At 38.7% G+C, this 13,690-nt stretch overlaps 1 protein-coding gene across 7 annotated transcripts in view; it reads left to right on the top strand.

Annotated features, from left to right (window-relative positions):
• Window positions 1-13,690, top strand: part of TTC17 (tetratricopeptide repeat domain 17) — a 140,908-nt gene that overhangs the window by 3,035 nt on the left and 124,183 nt on the right. The window contains exon 2 of one of the 7 annotated variants that reach the window (XM_082343671.1): window positions 13,470-13,581. The exons of the other annotated variants lie outside the window; for them this stretch is intronic. Within the exon in view, the coding sequence (XP_082199797.1) occupies window positions 13,470-13,581 (112 nt within the window). The remainder of the gene's footprint in view (window positions 1-13,469; window positions 13,582-13,690) is intronic. 7 annotated transcript variants of the gene reach the window in all.

Genomic DNA, 13,690 nt, shown 5'->3' with positions numbered 1-13,690 from the left:
CGTTGGGGTGTGCGGGCTTCTCATTGTGGTGGCTTCTCTTCTTGCAGAGCACGAGCTCTAGGTACGCGGGCTTGCTCCGTGGCATGTGGGATCTTCCCGGACCACGGCTCGAACCCGTGTTCCCTACAATGGCAGGCAGATTCTTAACCACTGCGCCACCAGGGAAATCCCCCTGATTTCATTTTTAAAGTTGCCTAATATTAGGGAAAGGGTTAAGGGCAAACTGAAATAGCAGGTCTTAGAAAATACCTTTTGAAACTCTTCACTCAATATTTATTTATTTATTTTAATTTAGTTTTTTAAACTTTTATTTTTATTTATTTATTTATTTTTGGCTGTGCTGGGTCTTCGTTGCTGCGTGCGGGCTTTCTCTAGTTGTGGTGAGCAGGGGCTGCTCTTTGTTGCGGTGCATGGGCTTCTCATTGTGATGGCTTCTCGTTGTGGAGCACGGGCTCTAGGCACTTGGGCTTCGGTAGTTGTGGCACGTGGGGTCAGTAGTTGTGGCTCGTGGGCTCTAGAGCGTAGGCTCAGTAGTTACGGCACACAGGCTAGTTGTTCCGTGGAATGTGGGATCTTCCCGGACCAGGGCTTGAACCCGTGTGCCCTGCATTGGCAGGCGGATTCTTAACCACTGCGCCACCAGGGACGTCCTTCACATGATATTTAAACCTATCCAAATTAAGTGTAATAGATCATTGTTTTCCAGAGTGAATGTGGGGAAGTACTTATGAATTAGAAATCTGAATTGCCCAAAATACAGACTTAGATAGGGACATTTTCCATCATTATAGTTAAAGTTTTAAGTACAGTAAGCAGTCCTTCCCAGAAGAAGAGAACATTTGTTTGGCTTTTCTATTTCAAGCCTTAGCAGATGATAAAGATAGGCACCCACAGGTTACAGACTGCAGACTTGTGAACATGCATATATATTGGAAGCCGTAGATCTGTAGGGGGTTGAAATGGGCCTTTCAGTCAGAGCAAGGAAGCAGACATTCCTCCAGGCAGCCTCCTCACAGTCAAAGCTGAGGCTGCTTCTGGCAGTAGCAGATGTCCAGTACTTGGCATGGCGACTCAGGGAATTGTTCCTTTCCACAGTCCCCGCTCCATCTAGGAAGCATGCCATCCATGTTTTTAGGCTCTGTGTTTACTGAGCTGCCACTGAACTCCCAGGAGTGTTGTCCAGGGAATACTGGAGCTGGGATGTGAAGAGAATGCTCCAGTCACTAAGTTCATTTCCCACTGCAGTCAGAGGACATCTAAGAAAAGCGCCTCCTCTCTTTCTCCTCTCCAGCTCTGTGCCGTTCTCCCAGCTTTGGGCTTTGGCATACTTCTGAACCCCTAATGTCCCTGTACCTGAAAACTAGTAAGATCCTCTCACCTTATTTAAGCAAGAGTCCTTAACTTGGAGTCCATGGACTTGAGGTATGAGCTTTTATAATCTAGTTACTAGGAAGATCTACAGTAACTAGATCTTTTGTTTGACTTCAAGATAAATTTTTGTTTGTTTCATTTTGACATTGTTTTTGCTTAATTACTCTTGTGGCAACACCTGTTTTCTATTTTAATCACAAGTGCCTAGCAGTTCTCTTGCACTGAAGGTTAAATAAACTTTTGTGAATTAGCCTAAGAGCCTATCTGTCACATCATTTCTTTGGAAAAATTTATGCTTCATGTTACAGCTTACCAGCTAACAGATGAACTCTTGAAATGTTAGTTAGGTCTAAAACTTAAAGATTTAGAGTATCAACTCTCTCATAACATTATATTATTTATTTTCTTTGCTGCTGTTTCCTTCTCCTCCAATCTTAGAACCATGGCATTTTAGATTTGGAAAAAATTCTTAAAGAATATATGGTACGACTCATAGGAGAGAAGGTCACCCAAAGACACAACTAATGAATGGCATTTAGTGGTAACAATAAGTAAAAATGTATTTATCTGCAGTAATGTGTAAGCGAGCACTTTATACTAAGTTTGAAGTGCTTTTTTATCTGCATAACACCTACAAAGGAAGGAACAGAAAGAAAAATAAAACCAAATGAAGTAGATGTCTTCTCTTTTCCAGTTTGCTTTACCTTTGCAGAATGTTTTGTGATAACTTTAAATTGGGGGTGGGTGGATAGGGGAGGGTCCCAAATAGGTGTGAATTAATTTGGGGGGTCACTTAATCATTTTGCCTCCTGTCAAACAGATGTCTTCGGAGTACAGATCCTTTTAACTGCTCAGAACAAATGAGATTTCTGACAAAACTAATGCTCTGAAGCTTAGCAAACTTGGCAAAGAACTGTTTTGATAAGCAACTATTTCAGCAACTGTGACCTAGGGAAGAGCTATCATATTTAGTTGGACAAACTGGCTAAATCTTTATTTATTGATTTTTAACAGCTTATAAGTGAAGCAGTGGTTTAATTTTGGTCTCATGTTAAGTGATTTGGTTAATCTGGGAGAGAGCATCCGTATCGTACTGTGAAGCTGACAGCTTCATTTTGGTGCTTTTCAAAACTGAACCCATCTTTTGACATAGAGCATGTTTCTATGTTTATACACTTAAGGGATTTACTTGGACCTAGAGGTCATATTGGTTATTCAGTAGCTAGGCACCTGCAATTTATACTAGACGTTGACATCAAAAGTGATTCTCATTCAATCCATTTTTAAAGATATTTCCCACTATTATTTTTCTTCTTATAAATTACCCAGGTATTAAGTTTGTTTATACGGTAGAGTAGTAATAGGAGCTTGGAAATATACAGAGATAAATTATAACTTTAAATACTTTTCCCAATTATTTATTGAACAAATATCTATTGATGGCTTCCTTTTCACCAACCCACAGTGCTTTGAAGGGTATGTTCTTTTCCACTGGCTACTGTGACACAAAATTCTCATTTTTCTTTAGGGGTGAGCAGAGCACAGCCCCTTAACCTTCTGGGTTTTTTTGTTTTTTGTTTTGGCTCTTCCACCTCCGCTTATCTTCTAGATCAGTGGTTCTCAAACTTTACTTTGCACGAAAATAATCTGGGGTGCCTGCTTAAAATTCAGATTCCCAGGTCACTGAGAGTGATTCAGTAGGTTGGTGGTGGAGCCAAGGTTTCCACATTTTTATCGAACTCCTCAGGAGGGTATGATGCAGATGGGTCACAGATCATTCTGAGAAATTCAGTTTTAGATCTTGCTCTTCCTCCAGCCTTTGTTGCAGGCTTCTATTTTTACTCTCTTTGTATACCTGGGAAATGTCATCCTTTCCCAAAACTTAAGTTACCATATGTATGCTGGGAATATCTACATTTCTTTCTACAACTCAGTTTTTTTTCTCCAGGGTTATAAATTCAAGACTTCTGTGTTAACTTTTAACTCCATGTGAATGTCCTCTAGGTACTTCAAGCTTAGTATGACCAAATCTAAACTCAGTTTTACACCTACACCTATGTCATGCCCTGTTTTCCCAGACTGAATGAAAGACACCACTATGCATCATCTGCCTATTGGTCCACATCAGAAATCTGGTTGTCCTGTTTAATTTCTCCCTCTTCCTTACCAACAGCTTTCAGTTTTACTTTCTAATTATATCTTGCTTCTTACCGTAGCCGCTACCATTACTCTTAATTCCAACCACCTAATTAATTGCCGTAGCTTCCTAACTGTACTCCCTGCTTCTAGTCTTGTCCTACTTCTAGTTCATTTTCTCCACAGTGCAGAGTAATCTTTTAAAACCTTCTTTGTTTTTTTGTTTAATTAAAAAATTTGAATTACAAAAGTGATGCGTGGCACTGTAAAAATAAATACCTAACACTAGGGTAGTATTTAAAGTAATAAAATGAAGTCCTCCTACCTCTACCCATTCTTACTCCCCAGGAAAAACTACCTTTAACAGATTGGTACATATCCCAGAATATGGTCCAAATTCATTAACATGTCTTGAGATCTGGCCCTTCCTTCTCTCTAGTCTGTCTCTGCTCATTCTTGAGTGCCCCACTCTCACCTCAATATACACACATAACATACTTAGTCATACTTAACTTTTGTCAGAGTCCCCAAATATGCTCTGTTCTCACTTACTTCTGGGCCTTTGTACATATTCTTCCCCCAAAACATCTTAATCTGGCTAACTCATACTCTTCACAACTTAAACATCACTTTCTCAGGGAAGCTTCTATGATGCACAGATTTGAATAAGCTGTTCTTTCAATGTGCCTTCAGAGCATCCTGCATTCCCTTATGAGAGCATTTGCCATACCATGTTGTGTCTGTTTACTTATGTAAATACCCTACTAGACTATGATATGCTCTCTGAAGGGAGCAGCTGTGTCCATCTTCTCTGCAACTCCAGCATCTCTCACACCGCTTAATCACATAGGCTACGGTAATACCTGTTGAATGGATGATATAAGGAAGTATGAGAAGTGATTCCTATTGATACCTTTTAGGAATTTACCATTGTCTGAATGAAGCCTTACGATACTCACCAATGTGGTTGTCATCAGGGACTAGCCTAAAGGAACCCTCAGACCTTCCAGGAGATCTTTAAATCTCCGAGTAACCCATCAGTGAGTCAGCCCTGAGGCCTTCAGAAACCATGCTGTACACAGGTGAGAGCCATAATTTCAGAGATTACTCTTGCCTCTCTGTTGTGATCAGGTTGTGCCTGCCAGGGAAGTCATCCTGTTGCTGCTGACAGTATATATCTGAAAGGTCAGCTCTTGCTCAGACATAAAATGTATGGAGAAGAGACAGGAAAATGATAAACAAGAAAAACAGAAAAAGAATCGGAAAGGGCTGAGGCAAGGTAGATGGCAACTGGCAGCTGCACCGTTGAGGAGGGATTAGGATCAGCTGTGGGGTTGCAGTTGTTGCAGTTTAGAAGCCGCTCTGGTGGAAGGGAACAGAAGGCACTCTGACAGTCAGGAATAAGAGGGCTTGCCAGCAGTTCAGGTCAAAAATTAGAACAGCTTTGCACTCCGAAATGTAGGGAGCTGGGTGTGAGCAGTGCCTGCATCTCAGCTGTGCTCCATCATGGCAAGAGCAAAAGGAATTCCTCTACGCTATGGCCCTTTTATAGCCAGACACCTCAGCAGAGTTGTCTGTGCTCACCGACTCTCCTTTCTCTTTTCATATAGGTCTATTTTAAACCCATTGCAATCAGTCCTGCATCCCCACAACTCTTGTCAAGATACCCCAGGCCTTCCACATTGCTGAATTCGGTGCTCAGTTCTCAGTCATCTTACTTAACCTCTTAGCAACCCAGCATTTGTCTTCATACTTTATTGAACTATTTTTTTACATGACTTCCTGAACATATACTCCTGGTTTTCCTTCTAAATCCCCTGCCTCTCATTCTCTTCTGCTGAATTCCTTTTTGATTTGTGAGTCTTAAATATTGGTGTGCCCCTTTTCTTCCCTCTGTACATGTGGCTCACCAGACAATCTTATGCAGTTTCATGGCATAAAATATCATATAAATCTGCAGTCTCTCCCTGAACTCTAGATTCATATATCCAACTGCCTACTCAACCTGTCCACCTAACTGCCTAATAGACACCACGAATACATCATGTGCTAAACTGACTCTTGATTTCCCACTCCACCACACCTGTTACCAAGTTTTTCAGGCCCCAAATCTTGGTATATTCCTTGACTCTTCCTTCTCTCACATCTCATACCCAATCTCTCAACAACCTGTCAACTTAACTTCCAAAATGTATTCTGAATCCCGCCATGTCTTTCTGCCTCTACTTTTACAACCCTGGTCCAGACTATCTTCATCTCTCTCCTGAACCTATGCAGTAGCCCCCTAACTGGTCTCTTTGCTTTCACGTTTGCTCCATAGGGTCTGTTCTCCCCAGATTAGCCAAAGCAGTCTTTTAAAAAACATAAGTTTTGGTCATGCCACTCCTTGAGGGGTCTTGGGGGAAGGGAAGCAAAGAGTATCAGAAAACCTTCAGTGGTTTCCCATCACACTTAAATAATAAAACCTAGTTTTCACCATGGCCTGTAAGGCCCTGCAAGATCTGGGACCTGGCTCCTGGCCACCTCTCTGCGCTGATACTACTTTCCTTCTTGTGTGCTGTGTTTCAGCCATACTGGCCGTCAGGTGGTTTTTAAAGCACCAAGTTCACTTGTTTTTGGTTCACCAAGACCTTTGCTTTTGCTCCTTCATCTGCCTGAAGCACTTTTTTGCAGACATCAACATGGCTCAGTCCTTCTCTTCTTTCAGGCCTCTGTTCTCATGTCACCCATTTTCTGACCAAGCTGTCTAAAACAGCATCTCTTTCCATCACTCTGTCTTCTCACTCTATTTTTCTTCATATTATTTATTACTGGCACTGTATTGTAAGGTATACTTTATTGCCTGTCTTTCTACAAGAACATAAACTCTATGAAGGCAACAACTTTGTTTTGTTCAGTGAAGTAACCCTAGTGCCTAAAACAGTGCCTGACACATGATGCCAACTCAGTAGATACTGAATAAGTGAGAGAGTATATGCATGTCTGTGTGTGCAAGCAGTAATTACTCCTGTATTAGCTCTTGCATCTCATATCAGCATACTGAAGGGCCACCGTTGTTTTTTTGTTTTTGTTTTTTAAAATTAATTTATTTTATTTATTTTTGGCTGCGTTGGGTCTTCGTTGCTGCATGGGGGCTTTCTCTAGTTGCACTGAGCAGGGCCTACTCTTCATTGTGGTGCGCAGGCTTCTCATTGCAGTGGCTTCTCTTGTTGCAGAGCACGGGCTCTAGGGTACATGGGCTTCAGTAGTTGTGGCACGTGAGCTCAGTAGTTGTGGCTTGCAGGCTCTAGAGCGCAGGCTCAGTAGTTGTGGCGCACGGGCTTAGTTGCTCCGCAGCATATGGGATCTTCCCGTACCAGGGCTCAAGCCCATGTCTCCTGCATTGGCAGACGGATTCTTAACCACTGCGCCACCAGGGAAGCCCCCACCATTGTTTTAATAGTCTGCAGGAGGGAGGTGCATTTACTTTAAAGGGGGCAAGCTAATTCATTCATTCTCCCTGTTACCAATAAAAGGTCTAGACAGCCTAAGACTTTTCTAAGAACATGGTATCTCTAACCCAGAGTTGTAAAATGGTGCCTAAGATAATCTACTTTCCTATTGACTATTTTGGATATTTTACCTCTATAGCATACCTTTTATGGTATGTTCAAAGAACTCATATTTGAGATTGTGACCCTATTTAAATTAATTGAATATTGTATAAATTTAGGTTGTCACTTTATATTTTGCTTTGAAGACATACTATTAGGAATTCACACTGTTGTGCTTTCCATATTTATTTAGTCAGTAGTAAAGTCAGTTAGTCATGAGTCTTTTTTTTTTTAATAAATTTATTTTATTTATTTTATTTTTGGCTGCATTGGGTCTTCATTGCTGCATGCAGGGGCTACTCTTCGTTGCGGTGTGTGTGCTTCTCACTGCGGTGGCTTCTCTTGTTGTGGAGCACGGGCTCTAGGAGCACGGACTTCAGCAGTTGTGGCTCCCGGGCTCTAGAACACAGGCTCAGTAGTTGTGGCAAACGGGCTTCGTTGCTCTGCGGCATGTGGGATCTTCCCGGACCAAGGCTCGAACCCGTGTCCCCTGCATTGGCAGGTGGATTCTTAACCACTGTGCCACCAGGGAAGTCCCATGAGTCTAACTTTTGAAAAGAACTCATTTATGTATTTTTAACTAACGTTTTCAGCCTTCATTTTCCCTCTGAGGAACTTAGTTATTTCAATTGAAATCAGGTGACTGGCAAGAGGTCCCGCCCCCAAAGGTCAGGCCTTTCCACCTTCAGTCTAATTGCTTGGTGGGGAGTTGAGATGGGTAATTAATCTTTAGTAGAACCCAAGAGAATAGTATCAACACATGACAAAAGTGGTCAAATGGAGTCAGGAACGTTTTTATTAGAGCAAGTATTTGCTGAGTGCTTTTTGTGTGCCTATTACTGCATTGGGCAAGCTTAGCTCACTCATTCAGTACATACTTGGATGCTTACTGTGTTAGGTACTTGAAATACAGCTGTGAAGGAGATATAGTCCCTGCCTTAGTAGAGTTTGTGTTTTATACAGTCATACATGGAAGTGACTCTAATTTAGGATATCAACAGGTAACTTTTATTGTAATAAAAACAATTGAATGTCTGTAATTCACTGAACACTTTATCCAGTGTTTTCATGTTCATTATCTCATTTGGTCATCATACAGACTCAGTAAGATGTGGGTATTGATCTATTAAATAAATTTGGGCAGAATGTAGTTAAACTCCTTGCCCAAGCCATGCAAGTAGGAAGCGGCAGAGTGTGAACTCAAGCTCAGATCTGATTCTGAACCCTGTTCTCTTCTCTGCAGTGCTAAACATTGCTACTAACATAAAGAAAAATATTTCTCTAGTTTTATTTGTAAAACAAATACTCATCAAAAATTAAAATTTTTCTTTTAAAAATGTTTTTTAATTTTAAAATTGAATTAAACTATAAAATATATGATAATTGTTGAAAAAAATTTTCAGACTATTTAGTGTGTTATAAAATGAAAAGTGAAAGTTTCATAACTACCCACAATCCTTCTTCCTGGAAACAACCAGAATTATTTGTGTATTCTTCCCAAAAGTTTCTATGCATTTGCAAATACGTAGTTCTTTATTTTTAAACGCACAACTGGAAACATTTTGTCTTACCGTTATCTTCTATCCACTTCATAAAACTTAGACATCTGTCCATATCGGAAATAAGAAAGCTACCCTCTTCTCCGTTAAGATTGCATAGTATTGGGTTGTATGGGTGTTCTGTAGTTTATTTAACCAGTTCCCTAGAGGCAGACATTTAGATTGTTTCTCTGTTTTTGCTATCGCAAACATTGTTGCAGAGAGTAAACGTGCTAATATATTCATCTTTGCATGCTTCTATGCGTATATTGAGTGTATCTGTAAGATGAATTCTTTGAATTGGAATTTCCTGTTTCTAAAAATGCATATATTTAATTTTCTTAGATTTGCTAAATTGTTCTCCTAAAGGACTGCATCAGGAGTGTTTGACAATGCTCAGCATTGCTTGGGATGTGCAAAAAATTTTTCATAATCCAATTCTAGTGAAAGACCTCTATTCCATCCATTGCTCTTAGCTAAACGGTGTTGTGATCATCAGTAGAAATATGAACAGAAAGGAACCTTCAGTTAAGTTTTTTTATCTTCATAGGAAAAATTAAACCTTTGTCATTAATATTTATTTCACACTTGTTGGGACTGCAATAAAAGAGATTAGTCAAGCTGATTTCTTTTCCCCCACAGTTGATACTACCAGTGTTTTGATGACTAATCAAGTTGAACTTTATTCAGTTGTCTCTTGTAGAGCAGCAATTTCCAGTACGAAATAGCAGAGTAATTTCCTGGCTGTTGAGTTTGCCGTCATCTGAATAATGATAAAGGTACTAAGGTTTAATTCCCGGCACTGATTTTAGTGTTCCTTTTCCAACATTTGATTGACAAATCTGTCTTAGCTTGGGCTGCCGTAACAAAACTCCGTAAACTGGTGACTTAAAGAACCGATGTTTATTTTCTCACAGTTCTGGAGGCTGGAAATCCAAGATCAGAGTGCCAGCATGGTCGGGTTCTAGTGAGGGCTCTCTTTTTGGCTTGCAGACAACTGCATCTTGCTGTGTCCTCACATGGCAGAGAAAAAGAGAAAGCAAGCTCTCTGGTATCTTCTCTTACAGGAACACCAATCCCATCAGGAGGGCCCCAACCTCATGACCTCATCTAAATCTATTTACTTCCCAAAGGTCCAGTCTCCAGCCACCTTAATTCCCTTTTGCCATGTAACCTAACATATTCACACGTTTTGGGGATTAGGACATAGACATCTTTGTTGGGCCATTGTTCTGTGTTCAGTATTTGCTGCTGGAATGAGAATCACTTCTGAGTTACATATAAATCCACTGTAACTGTACAGCTACAGTTTTTCTGTGTATGTTTAAGAATATCATAAGTACACAGATGAGAAATATTCATGACTCTTGTGTCCTGATCCATTGTTTCATTTTCTTTCCTTGTAAAGTTGTAAATTGTTTACTTTATTCATTATGTTATTTGTATATTTCTTGGCAACATAAATCATAAAATGTAGACTGATAACAGTTATAAAAACTTGTTCATTAGTTATTCATGTTGAAAATGGTTACTTATTTGCTAATCAGTTGGGGAAATGGTGATTATTTGACATGAATATTCTAATAAAATTGGCTGCAACACTGTACATGTTCAAATCTAGATTATAGCTATATAATATACTTCAGATACCTAGATTATTTTATGTGAGTTTAAGTATTTACAACTATGTCTTCCAAGAACTGAAAATGAGAAAGTAAAATCTAATTGAGGGTAACTTTAGAAAATATATAAGGCCATTAAAAATTCATATGATGGTCAGGATTCAACATTTTTGTTTATTTAAAGTTTAATTTTAGTTTGGTAACTTGGTATTCTATAAAATTGAGACTGGTTTTTAATTTTTCACTAAAATACTATACAAGTGCTGTAAGAGTGAAAAAGTCATCTTTAATAAAAATATTTCCAAATCTTGACAGTTCATAACAATAGTGTTTTATTGATCTGATACAATTAAATTTTTCTAGTAAAAGGTCTGTTTATGTTGCATATTAAAATTTTGGCAATTATTACAGCCAGCAACCTCAGTTCCTCTTAAGAGCTGAGGCTGAACTGGTATTTTGTGAACTTACACTTCTCTAAACCTGAAAAAAGGTGCAAGTCCATGATAGTTGGACTTGAATCCTGAAGAGAGAATTGCATGCAAAGTCAAGGCAACAGACTTTTCTGCCCCTCTCATTCTGTCTCTCTAAAACTCATCTTGCTTGCCACTGTATTAGCCAGACAACGGTCACAAAGGTGAGGGCTCCTTAGACAATCATTTGAAAATGGCAGTGAACTAGATTTGAGATAAGGGTAAAAATTTGAGGTGAGAAAGGAACAAGAAAATACAATAGATGTTGCCTTTTTGAGTGTTTGCCTGGCCCCATATCTGTGAGAGGAATTTTTTTCTCTATGAGTATATAAGGAAAAGCTACAAGATTGTTTCTCAGATCTGAGCTTATACTTGTCATTACAGTTTGTTTATTTGTTTTTAAATACAATAAAGCATGTTGCATAGCACTCTAAAGTTTCATTTTAACAAGATGACCTGTTCATAGCACTTTAAAAAAAGAAATACTTTGTAAATTTAAGTGTACGTGTTTGCTGCAGAAAAAGTCGGAAAACACAAACCAGAAGAGAATAATCATCTGGAGTCCCACCAACTAGAAACCACCATTCATAAAATATGATGTATAAACTGTCAGATGGATTTAAAAAGAGATAGATTTTTTTATAAGTACACGAAAGAAGAAATATATATGACCAACAAAGAGATTAAAATATATTCACGCTTTTCTGCATCCCTAAGAGTGTATAGAAACTCAGTGATTGTTGTTAGGAATTTCAGTTGATTCAACTATTCTGGAGAAAAGCTAGTAAAAAATATAAATTTAAAAGCGCAATCCCTTTAACTTAACAGTTCTTGTTCTGGGAAGGAAATAATTGTGACAGCTGTCGAAAAAATTAAGTGTAAGGATATTCGTCACAATATTGTTAAAAAGAGAGCATGAATTTTAGTAGGAAACTAGGTAAATGACTTTAATATAATATTACCTACTAAATATGATCATATAAATCTGTATTTACTGGGAAAGAAGTCTGATAAAATTTAGGGAAGAATGGAGAGGGGAAGGATACAGTACAGTAGATATATTATCTGATTTTTATAAAAATATTTATCTACATAGCTATATATGTATATATTGATAAATGCAGAGAAGTTATCCTGACATGATATATGTATATGACAACAGGTATATCTGAAAGTGAGATTTCAAGTAATTTAACTTTCTTCTTTATATTGTCTATAATGTGTTTGTTTTTATATAGTAACATATATATTTAGCTTGTAAATCAGAAAAAAAGATTATTTTTAATTTGAACTTTCTTAGAATTAAGCAGTGAAAGGACAGAGAGGGCTAACTTTGCCTATGATACAATGAACAACTTAACTCTCAGAAATAAGTAGCCACTGCTAATTGAAGCCTTGGTTTAATTTGACAGATTGTTTAAAAGAAGCTTTTAACTGTAGCTTTGGAAATAGTCCCTTGCCTAAAGTGAGTACAAGTTTATATGGGCAAATTGAAAGAATGATAACTTCATTCATTTGAATATCAGATTACTTCAGTGTCATAGGTTAGGCTGGTTAAAAGTGATACTTTTATGATAGTGTTAAATCTTTTATAGAGGTGGGATTTGAAAAGTATAAGGAATTTTTAGAAGTCATTAGGTTGGGTGCCCTCAGTTTATAGATGAGGAAACAGAAGCCCTGACAGGGAAGGTGATTTGCTTAAGGTCACACAGCTGGTCATAGTCCTGTCAAGGACTTATTTTTTCCTGATTCCTGGTGGCTTAGCCTCTTTACCTCCTTTCCAGATAGTCATCAGTGAGCCATAATGCCTTAGGAGATAGAGAATCTAACAAATGTGATATCAGACACTTTCATCAAACAATCAACAATGTTTTATGTACCTAACGTGTACCTGAAAGCACATTAAGTACTGAGGGTAGAAAGAGGAATACAAAAAAAAAATTTTTTTTTGGAAAGACAGCCATACAATAATTAAACAATGTAATAAATGATAATACAGAAATATGTATAAAATACTATGGGAGCTCAAGAGATGGATGGTTTCAGAAAAGAAATGTCATTTGAGCCAAGTCATTTGGCTTTCATCAAAAGCATAAGAAGAGAAATGCATTCCAAGTAGAGGAATTAGCATGTGCAAAGGCACAGTGGCTCATAAAAGAGCCACAAGGATAAGAAGATACCCTAGACAGGGATTTCCCTGGTGGTCCAGTGGTTAAAAATCCATCTTGCAATGCAGGGGACGCTGGTTCGATCCCTCGTTCAGGGAAGTAAGATCCCATATGCCACGAGGGAACTAAGATCCCATATGCCACGGGGCAACTAAGCCCGCGAGCTGCAACTACAGAGTCCATGCGCTCTGGAGCCCGCGCGCCACAACTAAGACCCGACACAGCCAAAAAATAAATTATTCAATTAATTAATTTAAAAAAAGAAGATACCCTAGACAGAGGGCCTCAAGAAAATTAGGCAGAGGTTTAGCAATAGCATTAAGACTTTCAGTTTTGAAAATTTTCATTGGAATGTTTGGACAGATTCTAAGTGCTACAGATACAGATTGATCCAGGGCTCAAACAGTATAACCAGGATAGGTTTTTCTCTGTCTTCATTTGTTTACTTCTTTGACCCCATTCTCAGGCCCACTGTGGGTACAAGATGGCTATTCCCCAATAGCTCAAACAAAAGTTCTAGATTAGGGACTCTTTAGTATAAGCTAACTACTTGGTTAATGTCCCTTCTCAGAAATAATCACCAAGATACAAGGGGAAGGAATCCACTGATCAGGCTTCCCATGTGGGGAAGGATGCTTCCAGCCAAGCAAAGCAGGTATTTTGCCACAAGAAGGAGATTGCAGGTACTGGATAAGAAAAACTGTAAATACTAAGTGGGGTCATTTAAGGTAGAGGTGAAATCTTGGTTGCTTTGAATATTTTTATTTATGTTTTCCGTCATATTGTCTCAAT

The sequence above is a fragment of the Balaenoptera borealis genome (genome assembly GCF_965194805.1).
Source record: "Balaenoptera borealis genome assembly, chromosome: 11".
NCBI classification, from domain to species: domain Eukaryota; kingdom Metazoa; phylum Chordata; class Mammalia; order Artiodactyla; family Balaenopteridae; genus Balaenoptera; species Balaenoptera borealis.
This window is presented reverse-complemented; position numbering and strand designations above follow the sequence as displayed.